Source organism: Barbatula barbatula, assembly GCF_947034865.1.
Source record: "Barbatula barbatula genome assembly, chromosome: 8".
NCBI classification, from domain to species: Eukaryota; Metazoa; Chordata; class Actinopteri; order Cypriniformes; family Nemacheilidae; genus Barbatula; species Barbatula barbatula.
Genome location: NC_136771.1, coordinates 19,134,099 through 19,161,872, shown reverse-complemented (window position 1 = coordinate 19,161,872; position 27,774 = coordinate 19,134,099). Strand labels below are relative to the sequence as shown.

Here is a 27,774-nt window from a genome sequence, read left to right as displayed (position 1 = left end):
AGAGAGAGCTTCGTCTGTGATAGGAGTGGCAGCGCTGGCATTGGTGGCTTCACTTTAAACATGGCTGCGCAGGACGAGCTAAGTAAGTTTGATTCACTCTGCGTGATTCATTTCTTCATCAATGCTTTGTTGCTATCGCTATTATTTTCATTATTGTTCATTCTTACACTAATCCAGCTCACCGTTATGCTCGTTCGTTTACCTGTAGTTATATTAAGAAATATTTGTAAAGGGTAGCTTTGTCGGCTAGCCGGCTAGTATGTGCTCACTGAGGCCCAATGCTCAGTCATGCTCCAAAATGAAAGTACTTCTGTTGAGGCTGTGTAAATTCTGGAAATGTAAGATATCTGTTTAATGGGAAATTAGCGTCATCTGAATGTCATCGCGTTCTAGCACTTGTTGTCATTAATTGACAGTGCGAAGAATAAGTGCATTGATGAAATACGTTGACGTCAGTTAGCAGGCAAGCTATGCAGCTCACCGGCTAACCCAACCAGCGATTTTAACGTCTATTCTTAACTTATTACTATTAGTCGTACTGACTGTTGTTCATTGCAAGCTTGTGCAGTATTTTATTCGTAAGTATTTCTGTAGAATGCATTCACGTCAGGGGAAATATGCAGTTGGTGCAGTCATTTTAAATACATAAGAAGCTTCTCTCTAAGTTATAGAATAAGAGAACATCTTGAATTGTAAATCAACAAGCATTTTCACATCTTTATTATTTTGACACGTTCTGTCATTCATTCTTTCTTGGCATAACCCCTTTATATTTCCCTCATCTCAGATCAACTGGAGCGTGTGTTCCTGCGGTTGGGTCATGCAGAAACAGATGAGCAGTTGCAGGACATTATATCCAAATTCCTGCCCCCTGTACTGCTCAAACTGTCCAGCGTGCAGGAGGGGGTACGCAAGAAAGTAAGCTCACGTCCTTTGTGTTTGTATAGATTTTATGAGTAAAATGATATGTCTAGCTATAATATTGTCATAGTAAGCAGCCCCTCTAGTACACACATGATTTTAATTCACCGGGAGGTCCTTATTAAAAGTGTGGATTGTGGTATTCACCTATCCAGGTTATGGAATTGCTGGTGCACCTGAACAAAAGGATTAAAAGTCGACCCAAGGTCCAGCTTCCCGTGGAGACGCTTTTGGTTCAGTATCAGGACCCAGCTGCAGCATCTTTTGTCACGGTATGAATGCACATGGCTAAATCTCGCTATCAGTACTTAACATGAGCCTAGATTACCCGCTTACCATCAAGATTGGCTGCTCTGCGACAAGATTGGTTGCGCGGTTGGCCTGAAGCTGCAGCTTGTTACTCTTGCGATAGTAAGAGGTCTGTGTTTGTTTGTTCACCGCATCTGGGTGATGAATGTAATATAAACACTGGATATAACGCTGGATTTGGAAATGGTTTGAAACTGATAGATGGCACGGTCCCAGTGCTAAAAGATGCCAAAGATGAACCGCGCGCGTTAAGGGAGTCATATGTCTGTGTTTTGTTGGCAATGGGTGCGCACATGCTTTAGTTCTGACCCCCCGTCCCCCCGCACGTGTTATGTTTTCGTAAATAATCATACAGCTGTGTGTGTCTTTTATAAATGTGATCAAACTAAAGACTCCACGTTATTTGAATAAATGTTATTTTATAGAGAATTCTTGGATTTTATGTCTGATTGTATGTGTGCAGAATTTCACTATCATCTACATAAAGCTGGGCTATCCCAGGCTGGAGGTGTCCAAACAGTGTGAGCTCGCACCTACTTTACTCACAGCAATGGAGGGTAAACCTCAGACTCAACAGGACAGGTTAGTTTCAGTTCTGTTTAAAACTTAACAATAGTGGTTGAAGCTGAAAGCATGTAGGCTCAAGTCATGCAGGGGGCAGTCTATGAATCTCCATTATGGTGAAATATTAGTATTGACCAGCATCGCTGATGTAATCTGTTTCTTTTCTTGTTCTAGTCTGATGAACTTGTTGATCCCTACGCTATATCACATGAAATATCCTAAAGAGCCGACTAAAGCTTCCCCGTTTGTACTGACGGAGAGGCCCAAAACTGTACAACTGCTCCTAGAGTTCATGCTTGATGTTCTACTGATGCCTTATGGGTAAGTCTTCTAGATCTGCATAATATGAATGATGCTAGATTTTGTTTGCCCAGAGGTAAGAGGTTGTCTTTCATAAGCATTTAGGTTTCATCTATAGACTGTTTCAAAGCAACAACATAAACGCTACTGTGCATACGCACATGCGTGTACACATTCATCTACACATTCGCAAATAATAGAGTGCCTGTAGATTATTCCCAGATGAACGATTACTTGGCTAAACTTACTCTCAAATATTTTACATTTAGAGTGCGAAAGCAAGCTCAACCGCTAGATGTCAATGTGACAAAACCACACGGCCCATTCAACAAATTGCTTTAATAAAATTAACATGCAACAAAATTCAACAAATCATTTATTTAATACAATTACTATGCAAGAAAATAATAATATTTACATAAATTAAATGTAATATAAATAGTTATATTATTAGACACTAGCCAGACCGATAACAAACATAGACCGTTAACTGTAGTCCAGGTATGTGCATCAGATGAAACAGTGTATAGCGTTACATACTGTAGGATGTTTATATTAGCACTTAGTATCATTAACCCAAGGATAGAATATATTTTAACTGATAATATGAATGGAAGCTTCTCATAACCGTACCATACAGCTCATTAGCTTTCTCTTTTATTGTCTCATATGAAGATTTGTGTTAAATGAGCCTCCTAGTCGTCCGACCCCTACGTCACCACAGGGGGGTTCTGGATCTGTGGCAGGAGCTGCTGCGACACAGGGTCTCCCTCAGCCCCCTCCAGGAATGAGCGTTTACGCCGTAAAGAGGGTCATTGGAGAAGCTCAATGGAGCCCTGAACAATTGGAGCAGGTGATCTTAATCTAGAGATATATTTATTTCCTGGTTCACGGTGAAATATGAACGCTATTCTGATCACTAATAGATTAGAATAGTGGTGGGCACTGGCTGACAAGTAACACTGCTTTTATTTTGTCGTCTTAGTGCAAATTGGGGATTGTGAAGTTCATAGAGGCAGAGCAGGTTCCGGAGGTTGAAACTGTCATTCACTTAGTCGTGGCCTCGAGTGACACCAGGCACAGCGTCGCTACAGCTGCTGATCTGCAACTGAAAAGCAAGCAGAGGTGACGCTCTTGCCAGTATCAAATTAAAGTACGAAGTCTTGATATTGAAACTCATTTCTTATGTTCTGTTTACTACCTCAGCATTATTGACTGGAACAATCCACTCATCATCAACAGAATGTATAAAGTTTACCTGGGTGATATTCCACTCAAAACAAAAGTGAGTTTAAACATTTGCTGATGTCATAGGTTTGACAAACAGCTCTTATGAGTTTAATACAAAGAGTGGTGTGTATTACACAGGGGGCCACAGTTAAACAGGAACTGAAGCACGAGCCGGTCAGCACCAGAGTCAAGCTAAAGATTCTGCCTCATCTGCTCCGCTCCAGACTGGCTGCTGAATGCTTTCCTGCTAATATACAGGTCAGAAAGAGAAAGATGTGAATGTTTCAGAGGGTCAAATGTTCTGCAATACGTGCATCACACATCCTTTTAAATAAACAGCATTTGTGTATGTGATAAGTATGTAATTAAGAATATGAGCAGTTGCTCATATGTCAGATTAGATACAAGCAGTAATTCAATCGTGACCATTTTTTTTGATTCAGAAAGTTCAGCACATTTTCTCTGCGAACTGGTCATGGCTGAATAATGCTGTTACTAAAATGAGTTTCGATGATGTTATGAAAACGTATACTCTGGTGTGTTTAGGTTGTTTATGATGGGCTTTTTGGAGCAAACACCAACAACAAACTCCTGTCCCTCACTCTGCAGTTTGTGCATCATATCTGTATGGTGTAAGTGTGAACTAACTTCTTAGAAAATGACATGAAACAATTAACCGTGCAGTGCCAAAAATGTTGATCTTCTTAATTTGAATATTTGTTAAACCGTAAATCTTTTAATGCTCCACATTCAAATCATATAACCCCAATTCATTTAGATCTGACATGATATTTTGTGGCAGGCTGTAATAAATATGTTTATTTCCCTTAGTTACGATTCTGTAGAGAGTGTTTGAGCAGGAAGTGAATGGTTTGAATTTTTGCAGGGCTGTCAAACGATTGATTGATTGATTGATTGATTGATTGATTGATTGTTTTTAGAAATACAAAATGAATATGCACAGTACGCAGACATGTATTTTGTAAACACAAAGTTTTATTCTGGATGAGATTTATCGTTTGACAGGCCTAAATTACTGCCGTATTGTCATTAATGCCATCATCTTCATTTGTCTTTTATTCAAAGGTGCCCTGATACTAACAAGCCACTGGGTTTAATGCTACTGAATGGCCTTACCAAGCTTATTAATGAATATAAAGAGGTAGGAACACATGCTAATAAGATAGATATTGAAATGATACCTTTTTAAGAAGTGTCCAGGAAACATGACCTTTATTTTAAATTTATATTTGAAGGATCCTAAACTATTATGCATGGCATATTCTGCTGTTGGAAAACTTTCAAGGTAATGCAATGTTTATAATTAAGCTTGAAAATGTCATTGGAATGATTGTTGTATGTGTATGTTGTTTCGTTATGTATACATTTATCCTCTATCCTCTGCTGTAGCCGGATGCCTCAGCTTTTCACGAAAGACATTGCATTGGTGCAGCAGTTTTTTGAGTCCATGTGCAAGGTTTGTTTGTTGATCGTCTCATGCAGTCATTGTCTGGTTATTGCTTCCCTCTTGTTTAATTCTAACCTACGGTCTCAATGGAAACAGGAGGACGCTGATGTGCGGCTGGCCATACAGGAGGCACTGTCTATGATGGTGGGAGCGTATGTTAACCTTCAGGGGGCGCTGCTAAACCTAATGGAAGCACTTGTAGCTGCATATATGGCAAAGGTTATTTTTCAATTTGTAATTTTCCTTGTTAATTGTTTTAATGTATACCTGTAGTCTTTGATTATAATTTACATTCTGTAACAATATGTACTTTTGGTGTTCTATGTTAGCCAGAGGTACAGGTGCGCCAGGTAGCAATGAAATTTGCCAGTACTGTGTTCGCACCTGATCATGTAGCGTCAAGATATCTCTTACTGCTGGCTGCGGGAGATCCGTGAGTATTTACGTACGCTTCCTGTAGTTCCTGATGCTTTTAAGTGTTGTGAAATTGTGCATGAAACTGGTCTTTGTTGTAGTCGTGAAGAGGTGTCTGGAGAAGCCCAGCGGGCCCTTAGGTCTCTGCCGTCTAAACGCTCCGAGAAAGAAGGATCAAAGCCGATGCCTTCATTCCCAGAGATGGTCAGCTACATCCAGGAGAAGGTGTGGAGTTCATATATGTCATCACTGGAAGTATAAATATAAAATGTATGTCAGTATTGGCTGACTTTGAATTTGTGTGTGTTAGGCTGCACAGAGACTGAAGACTCCTGCGAAATACATAGTTGGTACTTCTACACTGCCTTTCAATCCTGCCACATTTGGAGAGGTACTTATTTGGCGTAATATTTTTGTTCAAGTTTAGTATAAATGTGGCGTTTCATCAAACTATTTTTTTCTAGATTGTTCTGTATCTACGAATGTGTCTGGTGAAGAGCGCAGGAGCCACGCCCACTTCTCAGAGCATAATCGACATGCAGGATGATGCTCCTGTTATTGGACGCTATGTTCAGTCACTGCTGTCCAATGAAGTTTCTCCTTTCTTCGCCCCTAAGGGAGGAGAGGCCAATCCAGTACACGTGTACATGGATTTACTGCATCAGCTACTGTCAGCTGTAGGAGGTAAGGGCGATTAAACCTTTTGGTTTGACAGTGCAATACAGTGTGAAGGGTAATAATTTGTCAGCTGGGGAGGTTTCTTATCCCGAATCTGACATAAAACAGAACACTAGTTACAAACACAACAAGATTATATATTTTTAGAATTAATTCACTGTATTGTCGATTAAATGTCTAAATAGCTAAATAACTGCAAGATAAGGAATTTAGTGCAAACGTGATGTCACCAGGTGCACTCATATATTCCCAGGTACAGTACATACCATTTTGCCAGAAGTCCCAAAAATGTTCGTTTAACATTTCGATTAAGTTTTGTAAAGTTTGTGTAGTGTTAAAAAGAGCGAAACAGAAAATGCTTTGGACCAGTGTTGTTTACATCTTGCAAAATGGTCAATAGTATTAAGACTAGTGGTCTGATTCTCCATTGCAGGTATCCCAGTAATGTACTGTCTGTTAGAAGTGGTCTCTGTATTTCCAGAGAATCTAGCTCCCAAGTTCGTTGACAAAATCGACTGGATAAAGGTATTTCGCTTCTATATTATCTTTTGAAATGGGGATGTTTCTTTCATATAGCTCAAGACTAAACAAATGTGCAAGTTGAATGTATAAATCACATTTGTTTTACAGGGTCTCATGAATACTAACAAAGAGGACATGCGCGAGTTGGCAGCTCAGCTTTACGCTGTTGTCGTCTCGTCTATGTCTGGAAACGAACTTAAGAGCGCTGTACAAAACCTGATCAAGACAACTAAAGACAGTCATGTATGTTGCAAATATTCGAATCCTTGTCCACGTCACAATTTTGTATTTATTTGTAATAAATTGTATTTATCATTTGGCTTTATTGTTGTTTTTTATATTCAGAGTCCTGAGACTCAGCATGGTGCCATCATGGCTCTGGGCTACATGGTGGGCAGATACATGAGTAAGAGGCGAACCCAAATGCCTAATGAAGCCACTCCCATAGAAAATGAAGAACTGATTGCCATGGCAACCAAAACTATCGGTACGTGTTTTTCTTGCAGATTTTCTTGTTTTGAGTGAGTTGCACAACACCTAAAACCTTGTTCCAAAAGGATGTAGTTAACTGTTGGAACAACAAAAAATATTGTCCTTTAGGTTCGTTTTTGAACAGCGAATCTCCGCTGTTAACTGTTGCGGCAGTGACAGCATTGGGTGAGATTGGGCGGAACAGCGTGCTTCTGATACCAGCAGATGGAGATGGCTTCAGCAAACTCGGTCTGGTGGATAATTTGCTCGCTCGGATCCCCTCAGGGAAAGAGACTGGCAAGGTACATCACAAACACAAAATATTATATTACTTGTTGTGTGCTTTAACAGTTTACTAAGAGCTTCAACATAGATCATTACATTTTCAAAGTTTTATGGTCATGATTATCACCATGTTGTCAGATGAAAGAACGTGCCATCCAGACCCTTGGGTTCCTGCCGGTGGGAGATGGAGAATTCCCACACCAGAAGAAAATCCTGCAGGGTCTCATGGATTCAGTAGAGGTGATGTTATGACCATGTTACTGCAGGATATTATCACATGGAACGGGGTAAAATGTGTATATGTATAGCGTTGCACGAAGGTTGTGATGCTGCTGCTGATGGATATTTTTTATTTTGTTACCCTTAAATATCTTTAGGCTAAGCAGGTAGAGCTACAGTTCACAGTGGGAGAGGCTTTAACTAATGCTGCTATAGGAAGCTGTTCTGGAGCTGCCCGTGATGTGTGGACGTGCACAGATGACCAATTCTGCCCTCCTGAAAGTGAGTGTTTACGTTAGAGAGAGATAATTTTACTAGAATATCTGAGTTAAATTGATTTTATATTATATAAATATTGTCCTCATTCAATGAAGTATGATGTCATCTCTCTTTCTGTCATTCTTAGATGCAAAGAATAATGATATTGTGCCCTGGGTGTTGAACTCGGTCCTGTCTAAATACATACCCAGTTCAAACCCTCACGTTCGTCAGGCTGCCTGCATATGGCTCCTCTCTTTAGTTAAGAAACTCAGCCATCACAAAGAAATACAGGTAAAATCTCTCTGTCACATAAATATATAAAGAAACATTCACATGACTAAATATCGGTCCTTTCTTTGTCGCTGGTAGTCCCACTTAAAGGAGATACAGGCGGCCTTTATTTCCATCTTGTCTGACCCTGATGGTGAGTCATGTTTTGCTGCTTCAGGATATCACTCTTTTAAAGGTCAAAAGTTTCTTTATGAAGATTTATGTTTGTGTTTGTGTAGAACTCAGCCAAGATGTGGCGTCTAAAGGACTCGGGTTGGTTTATGAGCTTGGAGGAGAACAGGATCAACAGGAACTGGTGTCAACTCTTGTGGAAACTCTCATGACTGGTAAAAGGTAAACCAGTTTTTGGTTTCTCTATTATGTATTCCCTTGTGTGAAAGTGCATGTGGTCCACTGCAGTTAATTCTTTTGCATATGGTTCCCGTAACTTTCAAAAACAGCAATATGAGCTGCGTCACCTGACAGCTTTAAGGCAAAAGTATAGTCTGGCCGTCTGCATGATGTAATTTGTGTCATCAGGAGGGTCCGCGGTCCTCTGCACACCTCGTCCGCTTGCAGCTAATTTTTCCTAGACGGAACGCGTATAACAACCCATGCGCCCAAAAAATTTGAATCCGCCGAGTCCACCCGGTGACACTATGTCGAACTCGTCTATCCGACTCTCATCCGCGATTGAGTTTGTTCAAGAAGTTGTGCGGATGCGTGTGTGCGCCAGACGGACACAGATGCAGACAGAAAAGTATACCCGGCCCTTTAAGTGCATTTGCTGTTTCCATCAGTGTTGTAGCATGGGATATTCCAAATGTTGGATTTTACAATTTACATCCCCATACATCAATTTTTTTATTCAGATTAATGTAAACATCTCAATTTTGAAAGATTGACCCACAAAAATTTGTCCTGTGTCACAACAATACATTTTTGAAATTGAGATACATTTGACTGTGACTTCAGATGTTATAATATAGTGGCCTTGTATATTTTGATAAATATCTTTGGTATTTATATTTTTTGAGAATATGATGCAATAAAGAGGAAAAGTGCTTGATTACGAGTGCAATATTTTTTCTGTGCAATATCTCATCTTTGCAATATTTTGAACATCCAGTTAGAATCTGTACGGAATGTGCAATATTCTCGGGAAATGTATTAATTTGCATTACCTGTGAAATACGAAGTGATTTGGAACAGTCAGCAGACCTGGAACACCTCCATAGATGTGCATTTACCGAAAGTTAATGCATACCCATAGAACGTTTGTCAACCAATCCGATTGAAGCATTCTACAGCTCAGTAGTATAACTTTGTATGTCTAATCTTCTTTATTTATTGTTTCAGCACTGTGAGTATTCACTCAATTTTGTGTACATTCACTTGTTATAATGACAATATTGTAAAGAATGCCACATTTAACACATATGCTATGGGATTTTAGACGCTGAGCACTGTGGGGTGTATTTGTATTTTCAGAGCCAAACATGCAGTCTCAGAGGATACTGAAGTCTTTCAGGGGGAGTCCCTTGGGAAAGCTCCTGATGGGTATGATGTTCATTTAGTAAATCAGCTTTTGTTTTTGGGAAACAGATACATCTTCACAGATTTGTAATTAATTAATGTTTTCTCCGTTAGACACGGACTGTCCACCTATAAGGAGCTGTGCTCATTGGCAAGTGATCTTAACCAACCGGATCTTGTATACAAGTTCATGAATCTAGCCAATCACCATGCCATGTGGAATTCCAGAAAGGTAAGTAACATTAGTCAAAATGCAGACTTCGTTTAATAGTTCAACCAAAAATAAAATTCTGTCATCTTGTCATTTCATACCTCCATGACTTTCTTCCTTCCGCAAAACACAAAAGAAGATATTTTGAAGAATGTTGATAACTGGCACCCATTCACTTGCATTGGGTTTGTGTCCATACAATAGAAGTGAATGGACGCCAGTGATGTTCAGTTCTTCAAAATATCTTCTTTTGTGTGTCTGCGGAAGAAAGTATTTTTTAAATGATAGGAGGGTGAGTAAATGATGACAGAATTTTAGTTTTTTGTTGCACTAGCACTAATCTTTCTCAAAAATAGTTTAAAGGATTCATTCTTCCTGCATTGTAGGGGGCAGCATTCGGATTTAACATCATTGCCGCAAAGGCTGGTGAACAGCTGGCACCTTTCCTACCTCAGCTGGTGCCACGCCTCTATAGATACCAGTTTGACCCCAACCTGGCCATCAGACAGGCAATGACAAGCATCTGGGATGCTCTTGTGACCGATAAAACCATCGTAAGTGGTTGATACTCAAGTGTATATTACTCATTGCATGAACGAGTTTAGGGACTTGAATGTTGTCTTGTCACAGGTGGAGAAGTATTTTAAAGAAATTCTTCAGGATGTCATTTCCAACCTCACTAGTAACATGTGGAGGGTGCGAGAGTCAAGGTAATGTGCCTAAATGGGATGCAAGCAGGATTCCTGTCTGGGTTCGGAATAGCCTGTTTTATACTTAACACAATTTCTTCTAGCTGTTTGGCGTTGAATGATCTGATTCGCGGAAGGCAGGCAGACGAAATCATCGACCGCCTGGCGGAAATCTGGGAGACTCTTTTCCGGGTCCTGGATGACATTAAGGTGAGATCACAAACTAGGAAACCGTTCCACAACTTGGTTGTTTCATTTCACTCAATGGTTGGTTTCCCCCTCATTGTAGGAGTCAGTTCGTAAGGCAGCAGATTTGACTCTGAAGACTCTCAGTAAAGTGAGTCACAGAACTGCATCACATGATCACATGATTTTCCTACTTCGAGTCATTGCCCATCCTGATGTGTGTTTGTTTTTGTATAGGTGTGTGTGCGCATGTGCGAGTCTACAGGTGTGTCTGCTCAGAGGACGGTTGCCGTGTTGTTGCCAGCTCTACTGGACAAGGGCATCATTAGCAATGTGACTGAAGTGCGAACCCTTAGGTGAGAACATGACATTGAAAATTTGAATCAGCATCTTTGTGTACATGAATATATAATGTGGGTGGTGCTGTGTGTTAGTATCCAAACTCTAGTGAAGATCAGTAAGACAGCAGGTAGCCGTCTCAAGCCACACGCTCCTCGACTCATCCCGGCTCTGCTTGAGGCTCTGAGTGTGCTGGAACCGCAGGTGCTCAACTACCTCAGTCTGAGAGCCACAGAGCAGGAAAAAGTGAGCTGAAGTTTTGTGATTGATTAGTGAAATACATTTAAAAAAATAGTCCGAACTGATTGTCGTTCTGTCTAGAGTGCCATGGACGCTGCCAGGTTAAGTGCTGCCAAGTCCTCCCCTATGATGGAAACTGTTAATATGGTAACACACATGCTATCATGATCACAATCAGAAATAATACAATTCTCTATACGTTGTGATGTGATATTGACTGGCAGACAGTAAAGTAAGCTTTGAAGGTTTAAAATTGAGTTATTTGTGATTTTAGTGTCTACAGCACTTGGACGTGTCTGTGTTGGGAGAGCTTGTTCCCAAACTCTGCGATCTGCTAAAAAGTGGACTCGGACTTGGAACAAAGGTACACAATATGCATCATACATTAATACACATGGTCACATACATTAATACACATGCTTACGCTTATGTTCTGTTGTAGGGTGGATGTGCCAGTGTTATTGTGTCATTGACGGTGCAGTGTCCACAAGATCTCTCGCCATATTCTGGTAGCGCACACACAATGGATCAGAGGTTATATACCGGTATTGTGATGGTAAGACTTATGCGTGTGCATTTTTCCCACAGGTAAACTCATGAGTGCACTCTTGAATGGGATCAATGACCGCAGCAGTGTCATACAGAAGTCATTTGCCTTTGCCATTGGACATCTGGTTAGGGTATGAAAAACTTTAAATATGATGTACTTTAGGTGAATCGCTGGTCTTCGAGCAGCTAGAAAAACAATCATGTGTTGTTTTTTCACTATTAGACAGCCAAAGACAGCAGCGTGGAGAAGCTTCTACAGAAACTCAACACCTGGTATCTGGAGAAAGAGGGTATTCTTCATTCAAAATACCATTTTGTATGGCATTTAAAAAAAGGAAATCTGATTCAAATTAATTTGATGTTTTCTGTGGCTTACAGAGCCGCTGTACAAGTCTTCGTGCTGTCTGGTGGTTCATGCCATCAGTCACTATAGTCCTGATGTGTTGAAGGCTCACGCAGGAGTGGCTCTGCCGTTGGCTTTTTTGGGCATGCACCAGGAGCCCGAGGAGGAAAAGGGAGAGAGTGCTGAAGCCAACCTCTGGACAGAGGTCTGGCAGGAACATGTACCTGGTGGGTTAACATATAGGGATCTATAAGCTTGAATGTCATCATCTTAATTCATAATCACCTTCAGTCTTGCAGATGTCACCAATTTTGTAAAATTGTTAAAGGTGCCCTAGGAATCTAGTAGATTGAGCTTTTGATTTGATGTTTTTGTGTTCTGTTTATAGGTAGCTTTGGTGGAATCAGGTTATATATGACTGAGCTCATAGTCATTACTCAGAGGGCTTTGCAGTCTCAGTCCTGGAAGATGAAGGCTCAGGGTGCAGCTGCCATGGCAACTATCGCCAAGCAACAGACAGGCTCACTGGTGGCACCTCACCTGGGCATGGTGTTGAGTGCCCTGCTACAGGGGCTCGCAGGACGCACCTGGGATGGCAAGGTAAGTCTCTTTTTCTTGCTTGTTTCTTTTGCTCTCTCTCACACCTAATTTGTTTGTTTAAAATGTATTTCCTTGCTGTATTCTGTAGTCTTGTAGAGTGTAATGACTTATTTTACTTCTCCAGGAACAGCTGTTGAAAGCTGTTGGATCTGTGGTGTCTAAATGCAGGTTAGACGCACTTAAATATGAACACATAACCACAAATACTAGTTATAAATCACCCCGTCAGTCTTTGAATATTTACATTTTTTTAAGTAATGACTTATTTGACTTTCTTGAGCTGAACATAAAAATGTTCCTTCTCTGTATTTTTATAATGGGAGGATGTTGGGCCCAACATTTCTTTTTCAAATAGCAAATACATAAAGTATTATGTAATGAACATAATTTCACATTCTTTCTAGACATCGTTTTGCTTCAGAAGTTTAAGTATTTATTATGCTGGCATAATCTTATTGTTTGTCATAATATTTAGCCACATGACACAAGCAGTCACAGATTAAATTGACCATTGTAACATGAATTCACTCTGAATTGTAGACATTAATGTATCTGTGTTTATTGGTATGTACAGTGTGGAGCTACAGAAGCCTGCGGCAGGTCAGCCGACTATCAGCGAGGTTCTAGATCTGGTTCTGAAGGAATGTAAGAAAGAGAGTCTGGTTTATAAAATGGCGGCTTTATGCAGCGCTGCAGACATCTTGGAGTCGACACAGACGGATTGGTTTAAAGAAATCACTGAAGTTGTGCTTCCCCTCATCAGAAAGGTGCAGTAAAGCCCATGTCTCTACTAAAGCCACTGAGCTTTGGCCTTTCAGCCCTATTGATTAAGCAATGTAACCGTATTCCTGAAAGTACTTTAGATTGCATTTGATAAACTTTGTTTTTAGAATCAGCCCGCAAGTGCCGGTTCCCCGAGACATGATGATGATGAAGATGACGCTAAAGCTCGTGAATTACAAACAGAAGTTCTGTTGTGTGCGTTTGAAACGCTTGGAAAAGCCTGGCCGAAAACTGTCCAGACACAAAGTAAGTCCCACACACACGTTTTTACACCATACACTGGGTGTTGTGAGAAAAAGAGTTCTTCCATGCGCCATTTTGATGGTGATGGTGCATTTTAGCTTTCACTTTGAACACAAACATTTTCAACATGCTAGTGTCATTTTTGTCTCAGTGAGTGGTGTATTATGTGTGTTATGTTTTGCAGGTCAATTCCAGGTGGAGGTTTGTAACGTGATGTGTGTGAGACTGAAGTTGAGCATATGGAGGGTTCAGTTGGGAGTCCTGCGTGCCATGAAGGTCTTCTATCAGGGGTATGCTTGCACATAATACACAATGATTTTGAAAATAGTTTCTACACTCTCTGATGTTACAAGCATCATTTATACTGGCCGTTTTCAGCTTTGTGCAGCTTTGTATTGCATTTACCGTAATCTAGACCAGGGGTTCCCACACTTTTCAGCACGCGACCCCCAAAATCGCGTGCCAGGGACTTGAGACCCCCACTATCCTCGGAAGTGGGTAAAGTATGCAAACATTGCGCACAACTGCGCAAAAGCACTTTTTGGATTCGGTCTATCCAAACACGTGCATAACGACAACACAAGTCATTTAATATTTGTTGTTATACATAAATCATGAACTATTACTACAGATGGAATTGAACTGACAAATACTACAAATTTCATCAAACTGATTCGAGTGCTGATGGATGTCCTCTTTATGCAAACGCCGGCCTCTTTACGTAATAATCACCTCGGTGTCAAGACCGACGGGGAGGAAATTCCAAAGGCTGATGGCTTTTTATTTGCATACTTTTTTAACTTAACAAAAATGTCCATTTTGTTACTTGATTAAATACGCTATTTCTAATAAAAAAATCATCGTTCAACCCCACCCTCGCGGCTTTGCGACCCCCTAAGGGGGGTCCTGAATCCTACTTTGAGAACCCCTAATCTAGACCAAGACGGTGTAAATAAACAAGACCAATTGAAATGGCAATTTAAACATTTTCAAGATTTACATGAATGCTTTTTAGTTTGCTGCTGTTGGATAAAGAGCACCAGAATCCTGCCGTTCTTATTGAGATGTTGACAGAGACCTGCACTGCCCTGGCATCACCACTAGGTGGGGACCTAGTACCTTCTTAAATAACATATTAAAAATAACAATAATCTCTTTTCATTCAGACTCAAATAACAGGCTGTTCTTTTTATGCCACAGAAAACAAAAGTTATTCATCTGTAAGAACAGAGGCGTTGGCTGTAGTGGAACTTCTTTTGAAGAGGATTGAAGGTAGTGTTTTGCTTGCATTCATATGTGATTTAGAAGGACATTTTACCATGTACACTTAATGTTTTGAGTAAAACCGAATTTTCAGACTGGGATGGCAAGGTTTTCATCTTTAAAGGGATAGTTGGCCCAAAAATGAAAACTCTTGTCATAATTTACTCACCCTCAGGCTGTTTTAAACCTTTATATTTCTTTGTTCTGTTAAACACAAAAGATTTTGGAAGAATGTTACAGTAGCAATATTTAAGTTCTGGGACATCATCCCCGCCATATATTCTTTAAAAAGAATTTAGGAAAGCAGAAGGTTCTGGGGCACAATTGAATTAGTCCTACTATGGTATTCAATGATGTCCAAGAATTTAAAATTGCTGACTTTCTTCCAAATAGCCAAGTCATTTATATAGATATGAAATAACATGAGGGTGAGTAAACGAAGGCAGATTTGTCATTTTTGGGTGAACTATCCCTTTAAGTTCTGAGGTTTATAACTGTGTTGTGTTTGTAGAAAGCGATCAGTGGGATTGCCTGTCCGAGGGCGGTCGGCAACAGCTTCAGCGTTCTTTAGCTACCATGGAAACGGACAACCGTCCAGACCTCAAAGAGAAAGCTCAGACAATGAGAAGAAAAATACAAGCCCTGCCATAAACAACCTGCACACAGCCAAGCTCTATCCTGAGGGTTGATTCGAGAATCTCTACCATAACTTCTAATAATGTTGTCACACACAAGTACACCTATGCCATAAAATCATTTTTTTATTTAAATACATGGATGGTATGACTCTGTTGTTCCTAATGAAGTATGCAGTGGCTGTCACACAGACTTTAATCAGATGTGCAGAGGCCACATCTGATTAGAGTAAATCCGTCAAGTTGGCTTACAGCCTTTTCCAGTTTCACGTTACCATTTTGAGTTTGTACTTTTATCATTTTAACCTTGAATTGGGATGTTTAGATTTTGTGCATTATGTGAGTGCTCTCAGATCTTTCATCTGGGGCTGTCTATTTTGCCAATGTTACTGAAGATGGTTGTGAATCAGAAGTTAAACATAAAACTGCTTGTGTCAGAGATGTATTACGATCTAGTTTGTATTAAGGCAAGAACAGCACTTGTACACCATATACACTGGGTTTTGTGACTACTGCAGTTTTTTAATATGTAGCCCTTATTCCGCTGGTTTCCAACTAATTTCTCCCATCTTATAGTGCATATCCTTATTAAATATCTGTCAATATGGAATTGATCTTTGGCTTTCATCTATACAATGCTGTTGGAAGAATCACTGAGGACATACTAAAGATTGCATTTTAAAGATGAGAGTTGGTATATTGTATTGAAGGGAAGTTTGTAACACAAACTGAAACCTCAGACCTGCCTTTGTCATACATTTTTGAATCCAAATATGCCTCCATGTCAATTGTGCCATTTTGTCTTTGTTAGATATCCATATCAAATGACCAGTGAATTCATCCCAAAATGTCAAACTATATACTGTATATATTTTAATTACATTTGCTATAATTTTGACAGTCCTTAAACTATATTTCCAAGTAATTCCATGCCCTAAAAACAGCCAGCCGTAAGTGAAACTCAGTCCTTTATGCCATTTCATACACAAGTAAAACATCATATGTACATCTGGACATGATGGTAATTTCAAAGTCACTTCCATACTTAAATTTTATTAATAAAAACAACTTGCCGAAAAATTGCAAATAATGAAAAGCACTGTACAGAGGAAATACACTAAAGTCACATGCCCACTACGAAGTAAAAGCACAGAAAGTCTCTATGCATACAAATGCGTTGCAAGTAATGGAAATAAGTGATTTACAGACCTGTTTGACATGCATTAACAGAGTATATGTTTTAAAACACTTTGGCACTGAGCATTTTAAATCTGCCATTTCATTTTAGCGGTTACTGGAAGTAAATATAGCTTCAGTGTGTAATGTATTTGCATGAGTAATTCAGAAAGCGTGTGTTTAGCTGGCTATTATTTGACGCTGGCGTTTGTCCTTGGCTTTCTGCTGGTTGCGATGTGCCAAAACCTTTCCCTCGTGCGTCTGAGCAGTGCGTGTTACCGTGGAGATGCCGTCAACGAACTTGGTCTTGAAGAGCACGTTTGCGTTGGTGAACATTCCGTCTTTTAAAGACACCACCATGAACTGAAAGGTAAAAAGACGCTTTGATTACTTGGCTGATAAAATACTGTCATGTTGCAAATAATAAAACATGCAGATGGCCGTTACTGATTTTAACAAATGACTAGCCGATTCTTATACTCGTGGCTCACTTTTGTGAACTTTTCAATATAATTTGGATGATAATAGCATTTTTTTTAAAGTGTACTAGAAGGTTTGGTGCTGCATCATCAAATTATTATTTGACATTCAACAGGCCAACATTAATAGCAGCAAAAATTAAAAACCATTAAAAACGTACAAACAATAAATGTGTGAAATTCTAATTTTAAGAAAAAAATAATTGACAACATAAAAATTTGACAAGTCCAGTCTACATAATAACTATGAATCATGTTTGGTTTGTAAAATTAACAACTTAGCAAACTACGTTGATCAAAAATAAACCTGTAAACTACAATCATTTAAATATGATTGCAGAAAAAGACTTTAATTATATGTGTGTTTTACCTGTGAATGTGTAAAGTGTGTGCGCAGCATCTGTCCAATGTTTTGCGTGTGCGAGAGATCAAGAGCAGCGTCCACTTCATCCAGGATATAAATGGGAGCTGGTTTGAAAAGCAGCATGGCCAAAATGAGAGAGAGAGCCACCAGAGACCTAAAACACACACACAAATGCATCAAGCATCAGAATGAGAATAAAGAGCAAAGCACACATACTGGAAAATACTGGCCAAGTCCTGTTTGCTGGCAGAAGATCTGATGCTCTAATGGACCTGTGGCCAAGAATGTTGACCTGGAGAGCTATTGAAACGGCTAAATATATAAATGGCTATTGATTCCATGAATGTTATGCCACAATTCGCAAGAATGCTGACCTTTGACCCCCGCTTAGCTCTGTCAGGTTCTCTTTCCAGGTGTTCCCTAGAGCCACTTTAAACTCCAATCCGTCCAGGACGCCACACCCCTCGGGCGGAGCCAAACGGGCATTTGCGCCAGGCAGGAGGGTGGAGAATATGGAGCCAAAATCCGTGTTTACCTGCATTGACAGAAATTACTAGTTGTAATTGTACTCAATCAAAAATACTGACAGGTTGGTATTTTACCTTTTGCCACGCCACATTAAGCGCCTCATTCTTTTTCTGGTCCAGCTCTTCAATTGTTTCCAGAATTTTGGCTTTATCGTTCTCAACAATCCGCTTCTTCTTTCTAAGATCATTGTACTGAAAAAATAAGATCATTTTTAAACCCCTTTTTAAATCTTGTTGAAAATATTCTAGTGTCACTAAAGATGTAAAAGGTCATACCCTCTCTTCAGCCTCACTGAGCATGTTCATCGCTCTGCGGTTGACGTTTCTCTCCAGCTTGTCCTTAGTCTCCTCGAGTCTCTTCAGTCTCTGTCCGGCTTCTTTAGGATTGTTGGTCTTGAAATCATAAGCGGTGTTGGGTTGACCGAAGAGATGCTTCTCAGAGGAGATCCAGTCGTTCTCCGCTAACATGCGGGCAACCTGAACACAATCATTAGACACATTCAAGACTTGCATTCCTATACAACCATTAAGCTGGTGTAAGAGAAAGTGAACGAGACCACCAGTGCACTCACTTTGGCTGTGGCATCAGCGCTGTCTTTCTTGTGTTTGCTTATATTGTGTTCCAGCTCTTTGATTTTGAGCTGGGCTTCGTTGTTTTGTTCTCGGAGGCGGTTGGCTTCTCCAGTTTTTCCTTTGATCTCCCTCTCCTGTCCCAGAATCACCTCCTTCTGCATGGACAACTGCTCCTGTGCGACACGCACTGCCTCCTATACACAAGTCATGTAAAACAATTCAAGGATATGTGCAAGCACAACTCAACAAATAGAGCTAAATAATAAGTCATCTATTTAATATTGCTTGAGTATACAGGCTCCGCCCCAAACTCATGCCATTGTTTGAGTGACATTGTTGCACTGTCCAGTTTATACTTTGCACTAATATTTTTTCATTTTGGCATTTTCACCGCATGAAAATATTTTTATGGCACATGTATAAAAAGGTAAAATGATTTCTGCACCTTATTGGCCAAAACATCTGTGGCCATGGTGTCGATTTGCTCCTGTATGGCTTTGATGGCTTCATCGACAGCCTGAATCTGCTGCTCATATCCAGCCTGTTCTCTCTTAAGCTCCTCCAACTCGAGGGCTGCTGCATCTGCCTCCTAGAGAGAGAGAGAGAGAGACAAAGAGAGAGAGACAGAGAGAGACAAAGAGAGAGAGACAGAGAGAGACAGAGAGAGAGCGAGAGAGAGAGACAGAGAGAGAGAGAGACAGAGAGAGAGAGAGACAGAGAGAGAGACAGAGAGAGAGAGAGACAGAGAGAGAGAGAGACAGAGAGAGAGAGAGAGGCACTTATGTAATGTACACTATTTTGTAGTATTACAGTAATTGGATACATTGTAGCAAGCACTGTAGTAAACTTAATATCTACTATGGTAAGACTCAAAAACACTAGTGTCTAGGAATTTTAGTAAAGTTTACAGTAGTAAAGAGTAAAGTACACTACACATTTTTGTACATGCAAAAGAATTAAAATGTGCAACAAATTTTATTTATTCAGGAATGTTTATAAAAGGAAATGTTTGGCTGACTTTAAATGTAAAACGAAAACGGCCATTAGGTGAATCAGTGAATTACAACAAATTAGTTCAAAACAGCCGATTCATTCAAGAACGAAGCAAGTGTTTTGAGGAATGACTGCCTGATTCATTATCTCTCACCGCAGTTGTTCAAAACACAGATTCATTTAGGAAAGAAACACTGCAAAAAGTGAGCTGTAATTGTTCAAGTAAATGTTAATGCCGATTTGAAAGATTACTGATGGTACTACAATACTAAATCGAGTAAAATCGCAGCTATTTTGACGCTAAAGAATCACGACGCTACCATAGTGCCGGTACACTGTGCAACCCCCTCTTAGTTATGAGCGTTGCTTAGGGAGTACATTATCTTTTCCAGGAATGGAAATAACTATTTTCAAGTTCTCAGATATTCCCAGGGGCCTAGTTTTATTCAGTGCAATACAGTACCTGCTGTTTCTCTTTCAGTCTCTTGTTGAAGGCGTCCGCTTTGCTCTTGGCCTGGTTGAGTTTCTGCTGCGCTGCCTTCAGCTCTTTCTCTCTCTCTGCTTCTGCATTCTTCATCTTGTTCTCCAGAACTTTGTACTTCTCTTCTGCCTTACTCTGAACCTCCTTTGTCTTCTCTAGCGTTTCCTCTGATTCCTCTATAAAAACACGTGACCCGAATGTTAAAGAACATCATCAAAGCTTCAATACGTCATACTGTGCAAAAGAGTACGCACCAATGGTCTTGCGCAGGTTCTCCAGTTCCTCCTGCTGTTTGTGGAAGGAGCTCTGCTGAAGTTTGGTCTCCAGGATCCGAGCCTCCTCGGTCTTCAGGTCCAGCTGCTGCTTCAGCTGACGATACCTTACAGAAGAAAAAAACGCTTTAGCCTGCAAATCTCATCTTGGATTGGTCAGTGAGGAATTAACAGATGTTGCCCGCCCCTTACTCCCATAGTAGGAAAATTTACTTTATAATTTTTTGTTGTCGAGTACAAAATAAGACATTTGAAGAATGTAGGACAGCAAACAGTTCTGGGGCACTTTTGACTAACATTGTAATTTTTCCTAAAATGGGAGTCAATAGGGGGCAACATCTGTCTGGTTATAAGCATTCTTCCAAATATCTTTCTGTGTTCATCACAACAAAGAAATTTAAACAGATGAGTGTGTAAATGACGACAGAATTTTCATTTTTGGGTGAAGTATCCCTTTAAGCAGATCTCTCAATGGACAGTGACTCACTTCTCAGCTGTTCCCTTGAGGCCACTGAGCTCAGTCTCCACAGCGGTGAGTTCAGACTCTTTTGCTCTCAGACTGTCCTGAACTTCCTTCACCTCGGCCAGCTTTGACAGGACCGAGGCTGTCTGAGCACGTGCACCTTGATACACAAAACAGTCTCCGCTCATTATTCTACAATTTTAAGTATATTTAAGTAAATATAATTTGAAGTAATGTGTCTTATAACGTGTATTTCATGCACAAACCTCCAGTCAGTGTTCCCTGCGGGTCGAACACGTCTCCTCCAAGCGTGACTGTCTTTGTGCTCACACCTTTTTCAAAGGCAACTCTTTTAGCATTGTCCAAACTGTCACACACCAGCGTAGTGCCAAACACATACTCCATGGCCTTCCTCAGCTCTGACTCATAACCTACCAATGACAGAGCTGTGTGTACGTTATTTGCTCCAACCTGCAATACGAAACAAACTGTTTAGCTTTCACAAGAAAAAAAAATGCAAGCTCAATGATGCTTCTTTAGCAGGTACCTCACCAGGTTTTTAGCAGTGCGCACTACGTTGTCATTGAGAGTACGGGCTGAGATCTTGTTCAGAGGAATGATGGTGTATCTGCGTTTCAGTTCACCCTTTTCCAGAAGCTTCTTTCCAGTAACCTGACGACAGTTTTGGTAGTAAGCCAAAGTAGAAATTCGCTACACCATAATAAAATAGTTAAGGATGAGATCTGTGTGTTAATGTTTTGCAAAGAAAGCCTCACCTCGCTGTCAACCACGACGTTATAGAGTCGACCACCAGCTACCACCTCCAGAGCTGTAGCGTTTGACACGTCAGTCAAGCTGAAGAGATTCGCCACCAAACCCTTCACCTTACTGCGGTCCCAGCCCCTCTCTGGGTCCCTGTAAACACGAACATCATTGTTATGTTCATCTAAATGAAGTGTATATAGTCTTGGATATGGATTCTTACGTATATTCAAAGCGCAGGTTGGGGAACCGGCCCATGAGGGACTCGTATGATTCTCTGAGCCGAACGACATCACGAGAAAACTGCCTCTTCTGCTCCAGCAGACCCTCCTCTCGTCCATCTGAGCATACACATTAACACAAATGCGTTACAACAAGACCATTCTAACAGGAATCTTGGCACAAAAGTGAAATGACCCGTTTGCTTACAATAACTATACATTCAATGATTGCATCTTTCAATTGGTGTACCATAAATTAAATCAACATCTTTAAAATATTGTTTAACTGAATAGAAAAAAAGAACTATAAAAGACGATATAAAGGCCAAGGCTTATAGATATTCACTTTTAGAAGTCCACCAATTCATTCTCTTTTTTTTTTCGAGATGAGAACAACCTGACAATGCACCAAATTCAGCTACAAGCACATTTAAAGGGATGGTTCAGGCAAAAATTTAAATTATTTTATTTTTTACTCACCCTAACGTACATTCAAAACCTGTGTGACTTACCACTGTACAATACATCTTGTACCATTGTATATATGCAAAACCACTTCTCAAACATTTCTCATAATATCTTCTTTTGTGTTCCACTTCATTCTTAGGTGAACTTTGATTTGATCTCATTCAATACCTTCATAGTTAAGTTTCTTTATTTCAGCCTGTAGCTTGTCAATGTTCTTTTTCACAGCCTCAAATGTATCCTGGTCCTTTTTGTAACCGCTGTCCATCTTCTTGACCTGAGCCTGCTTGGACTTCAGCTCTTGCTGAGCATGTTTCAGTTTCATTTGAGCCTAAGAGAACAGAAGACGAAGATATATTTACAACCACATACTATTAAAACACAGATACTGTAGAAACGTGAAAAGTTGTTAAGTAGCATATAGAAGGAGGAAGCCTCTTGCACCTGAAAGTAATCGAAAAATAGATCACATGCAGGGAGATATTTTCTACTATGGTAGTCAATCGTGACCAAGAACAGTTTGGTTACAAGAGTAATGTGTTCATCAGAACAAACAAATGTATACAGATTTGGAAATAATGAGTAAATGAAAGAATGTTTATTTTTGGCTGAACTGTCTCTTTAATTCCAGGAACAAACAGAGCATGTGGATTTTGGTCTGTATTTAAAAACAAATCACCTGTTTGGCCTCAGTTTCAGCTTTGCTCATGTCATTCTTGCAGGTCATCATCTGCTCATTAAGCGTAGCCTCGACTCCATCCTCATTGGCTGAAAGGCCAGCTGACACCGCCTTAAAATGCTGTTGGGCCACCTCCAATGCTTCTGCATCTTTCTGCCCCTCCTCCTGAACCATCTTCAGCCGCTCTATCGCCTTAGCAACCTCCGCTTCCTTGGCCGACATCATTTTCTTATCCTAGTTCAAAGTAAATATTAAAATTTTTATAATTTTGTACAGTGTTCAAATAATGAAGGGAACTTCTAAAAAACACTAGATTAGATCTCAATGAACGAAATATCCAGTTTAAAACTCTTCATTTAAATGAAGTAAATAACTAAATAATGAGACCGTGGTCGATGAAAAACATTCAGGGCAGTAAAATTGCTGTAAAAAAATGATAATACTGGCTCATTCAACTTTTATTTTGACTTTTATCACAGTAACTCATAATGTTAGTCAGTAATGTTCAAGGGCCCACATGCCCGTATGAACACCCAGCAATGTCTGGGCGTACTCCTGATGAGATGGCACATGGTGTCCTGTAGGATCTTCTCCCAGACCTGAATCAGAGCATAAGTGAGCTCCTGGACAGTCTATGGTGCTATTTGGATACATGAGATCGCAGAGGTTTTCTACTGGAATTAGGTCTGTGGAACGTGAGGGCCAGTCAATGGCATCAATGCCTTCATCGTAAGGAAACTGCCTACTGGCCACATGAGGTTGGGTATTATCGTGCACCAGGACAGCTCTGCGGTCTATTAAGACTATATACAGTAACTATGTAATTAAAATAACTGTTTTATTGGTATTATTACCACTGAACTATGTAGAGAGACAAGTGATCAAAAATAACCACAAATAAAATGATGTCATCATTTACTCACCCTCTTCTCATTTTAAACGTGTATGACTTCCTTCCTTCCACAGAACACACATTTTTGGTAACTGGACCCATTCACTTGCATTGGTTTTGTGTTCATACAATAAAAGTGAATGGGATCCAGTGCTGTTCGGTTACAAACTTTCTTCTGGATATATTTTGTGTTGTGCGGAAAAAAGAAAGTCATAAAGTTTTGAAATGACAAGAGGGTGAGTAAATGATTTCAGAATTTTTGGGTGAACTATCACTTCAAGTATTGAATTCCTTTTCTTAAAACCCTAAAACAACAGGTTAGTTTTAAGGTAAAAGAAACAGAGCCAACAATAAAGACAAATGCATGATATGAATTAACAACAAATCTAGTCACTCCAGTTTTACCTCCTCCATGTTTTTGATCAGATCTTTTCTTTTCTTGGTTTCGTCTTTCAGATTTTGTTTCTTCAGATCGAGAGCGCTCTGGGCCTTTGTGTCCATTCTCTGGGCTTCGGACAACGTCTCTTCCAGAGTCTTCAAAACTCCCCCAACCTCCTGGAGAGACAAACACAGTTATGAAGCGTGCTAATGGAAAAGATCTTGAGGAGACATAGATATTCAATCAATCAACCGCACACTTCTCTAACAGATATCAATTTGCATCATAAAATATTCACAAATGATTTCCCGTACAATGAATTTAATACTTTTGCCAGTCCATTACCCACCATAACATACACTATTCAGACCTTTAGTCTCCACAACTGCTCCATCACCAAACCAGTTAAGCTGGCTGTTGCTATTTTCAATGCAACCAAACTTATGCAATGTTTTATGTCGCTTTGGATAAAAGCATCTGCCAAATTCATAAATATAAATACACCTTATCAAAGGAATATATATGGCATACATTATAATGCATATTCTAACCCTCACACAAACCTTACGGCATTCTTGTAACTTAAGTGTAACTTATGAGGACACAGGAAGTGTCCCTGTAAACCATGTTTACATGATTATACACGTCCTAGTTAATTCACATTTGTGTTCTTGTAAACCACATATTCAAAACCACACTCACAACAAAAACACCCATTTATTAACTATTAAACTTGCCGATTCTCAATGGCTGTTCACATGGACACTCAATAAAATCAGATTTTTTGTTCAAAAGAATGTTCATATTTTGTTTGTAGCCCATATAAGACACTTGTCTGAAAAGCTGTATTTTCTATATAGCGCCAGATCACAAGAGAAGTAGTTTGAGGTTAACTTTCCTATAGAACATATCTTGTTCTTTTATTAAACAAACTAAATAGGATTATGTTATTATCTTATTTAAACGTGCGTTCTCCTCTGCTCTCCTATTCGTATCGATAAAACATTAGATGATAACTTTTACATACATATTTGACTTGGCTAAACTGATTAAATATTATTTGTTTAAAAAAGGATTGTCCGGACCTCCGCCGCATAGAAAATATGGAGACTGCACTCTTTTTTTAAGTCTATTCACAACTATTTATCTTTATATTTGTTTAACCTGATTGGCCTTAATCTGGAGACTGGCCAAAGTTAAGGTCAAAGGTGCACTTTTCAGATTTTGAGAAGAGGTACTGATGAACAAAGACACATATATATCCTACTTCTTCACTTAGGATGTACAGTATCTTTGGTGATGTGATCACAGTATGATGAGTAAATGATGGGCCTATGTCTCTGTGTGTACTGTGTAGTGGTTACAAATGTGCACTAAAGGAAGCCTGTTCTTAGATCATCGTAACCCTGACTCACCTTATCCCTCCTGCGCTCCAGCTCATGCATCTCTGCGCTCAGCTCCTTCACTTTGGCCTCATTCTGTTTCATGTTCTCTTGCAGCTGGGTGATGGAGCTCTGCATCTCCTGCAGATCTTCAGCAGACTTCAGCTTGGTCTCTTCAGCACACACAAACAGGTACGCCACATACAGACGACTCAAGTGTTCGATCTCACGCATCAGCTTTTGGTACTCCAGGTAGGACGCACGCTCCTGAAGAGGACAGCAAAGAACAAGGACAAAAGAGAATAAATTATGGCATATACTTCATAACTGTTCCTTTAAGAAAGATACAGTTTATTATCCTAAATAACGAAAATATTATATTAACAGCAAAAACTTTAACACAAACCTCTTTCAGTTTCTCCATAGCAGGGGTGATCTCCTCATCCAGGATCTGTTTTATAAACAAACATACCATGAGAATTTCTTGGTAATACCAAATATTTTAATGTAACTAACAAAATAAATTGAAAAACACACTGTCTGAATTTCTTTCAGTTTGGCATCTTTCTTTTCTATGGTTTTCTGAGCACCGATCTTCTTGCACTCATACATCCTGGTACCTGCCGCCTCTTCAATCATGGCCAGAATCTACATCCAAAAAAACTTGTTAACATACTACATGACTACATAAAATATGAGCTCGCATTAAAAACATTCCTTCTGTGTATTTTATCTTATTTACAAAGATTAAAACATTTATTTACTAAATAAAAAAAGAATGACATCTCACCTCAGGAGGCTTCATGTTTAAGACCTTGGTGATTCTTCCCTGAAATAAACATAAAAATGGAATGACATATGTACTAATAAAACGGCCTAATGCTTATAATCAATGTCGATCACATGTCTACCTGCATGATCAGAAAGTGAGGGTTGTTGACATTCAATCCAACGGAGCAAAACAGATCTTGGACTCGCAGGTTGTTAGCGTTCACACCATTTATGAGGTATTTATTGCGTCCACCTATGACCACCTGCACAGCACAAGCAAAATACGATTTGTTCTCCTATGCATTTCTTAGGGAATGTTTGAAATGTTTCAGCACATGTGTGGACACAGGTCTCAGACCTGTCTTGTAATGGTGATCTCATCATGCGTCTCAAACCCCAGAGGACTTTGTTTCTTGTTGGAGTTGTCAAAAGTGATGGATACTGTAGCCTTGGTGATGCCAGCCAGACCATTTTTGTACACCAGATCTTGGAGATTAGTGGCACGAACCTGCAGGGTTTACAAACAAGCAGCATTAGATTTTGGCTTTATATCAAATACGCCTCAAAAAATAGGACTGATCGTTGTTTTTTTTACTATTTATTAATAAACATACATTGAGTTTTGCATGTACTTAAAAAATACATGTTCATTATTGTTATAGTTTATAAAGATAGATAAGCGTTTAACAAAGGTAAGAAGAAAGCATTTTAACATTTTGGAATTTGTAATATTTTCTCTGAATGAACATTATCTTTACATTACACACTGTTTTGTATTACAGTTTTGTGGAGGGTGTCCTGTAAAGACTCGACATGCAGGTGTTAGATCAGTACCCACCTGTGATAGATTAGATATCCCCAAAAGAAAGCAGATGGAATCCAGTATATTTGACTTTCCACTACCGTTGAGTCCAGTAATGGCGTTAAAATACGGATCAAAGCCGTTTATCTCCGTCCTCTCTGCGTAGGACTTGAAGCCCTCTAGTACAATAGACTTTATGTACATTTCGACCGAACACCGTAAGAGTAAAAAACAAACGCAACGCTACAAATCGATAAAACGGTGCGTAAAATAACACCAGCGAGCTTCCAAGATCCTCTCAGTTCAACCATCCAAACTTGAAATTTGGCGCCAGGAACGCTTCCGCTTTGCCGTATGAAAAATATGAAACAGTCCAGTTAAGTTATCAGTTAAAATACAAACACACAAATTAACGTTATATGTTTATTAAAATGCCAGTTTATTGTGTGGTAGTATAAAAACTACAAACAAGATATTCTCGTTAACTGAAAATATCCAATTTCATTTTTGATTCAGGCGACCTTTTCGGTCACCCAACTGATGGACCCAAACATTTGACGCGGT

At 39.6% G+C, this 27,774-nt stretch overlaps 2 protein-coding genes across 2 annotated transcripts; one reads left to right on the top strand and one right to left on the bottom strand.

The window, feature by feature from the left end:
• The first annotated feature begins 5 nt into the window (after positions 1-5).
• On the top strand, positions 6-16,432 carry ecpas (Ecm29 proteasome adaptor and scaffold). The gene is made up of 49 exons (XM_079463026.1): positions 6-82; positions 788-918; positions 1,077-1,193; positions 1,694-1,812; positions 1,969-2,115; positions 2,770-2,947; positions 3,080-3,219; positions 3,301-3,379; positions 3,463-3,582; positions 3,871-3,956; positions 4,411-4,486; positions 4,581-4,630; positions 4,735-4,801; positions 4,889-5,011; positions 5,122-5,225; positions 5,308-5,431; positions 5,517-5,597; positions 5,671-5,890; positions 6,318-6,409; positions 6,515-6,649; positions 6,752-6,893; positions 7,007-7,179; positions 7,301-7,402; positions 7,540-7,663; positions 7,788-7,933; positions 8,012-8,066; positions 8,152-8,266; positions 9,404-9,472; positions 9,563-9,680; positions 10,046-10,213; positions 10,290-10,369; positions 10,453-10,558; positions 10,638-10,685; positions 10,772-10,890; positions 10,969-11,119; positions 11,195-11,260; positions 11,388-11,477; positions 11,556-11,622; positions 11,702-11,793; positions 11,886-11,952; positions 12,041-12,232; positions 12,394-12,605; positions 12,730-12,773; positions 13,180-13,372; positions 13,496-13,634; positions 13,816-13,921; positions 14,647-14,735; positions 14,832-14,903; positions 15,406-16,432. The coding sequence occupies exons 1-49, from the start codon at positions 61-63 to the stop codon at positions 15,543-15,545; spliced, it is 5,496 nt and encodes a 1,831-aa protein (XP_079319152.1). The 5' UTR covers positions 6-60; the 3' UTR covers positions 15,546-16,432.
• Positions 16,274-27,758, bottom strand: smc2 (structural maintenance of chromosomes 2). The gene is made up of 24 exons (XM_079463027.1): positions 27,247-27,758; positions 26,767-26,916; positions 26,549-26,671; positions 26,428-26,466; positions 26,175-26,285; positions 26,044-26,088; positions 25,671-25,904; positions 24,282-24,431; positions 22,985-23,218; positions 22,477-22,636; positions 21,843-21,960; positions 21,634-21,772; positions 21,410-21,529; positions 21,124-21,328; positions 20,882-21,017; positions 20,377-20,501; positions 20,105-20,298; positions 19,094-19,237; positions 18,648-18,842; positions 18,352-18,552; positions 18,151-18,267; positions 17,923-18,083; positions 17,555-17,702; positions 16,274-17,068 (listed from the first exon to the last, which is right to left on the bottom strand). Exons 1-24 carry the CDS (start codon positions 27,412-27,414, stop codon positions 16,886-16,888), a joined length of 3,600 nt encoding a protein of 1,199 aa, XP_079319153.1. The 5' UTR covers positions 27,415-27,758; the 3' UTR covers positions 16,274-16,885.
• Positions 27,759-27,774: the final 16 nt, after the last annotated feature.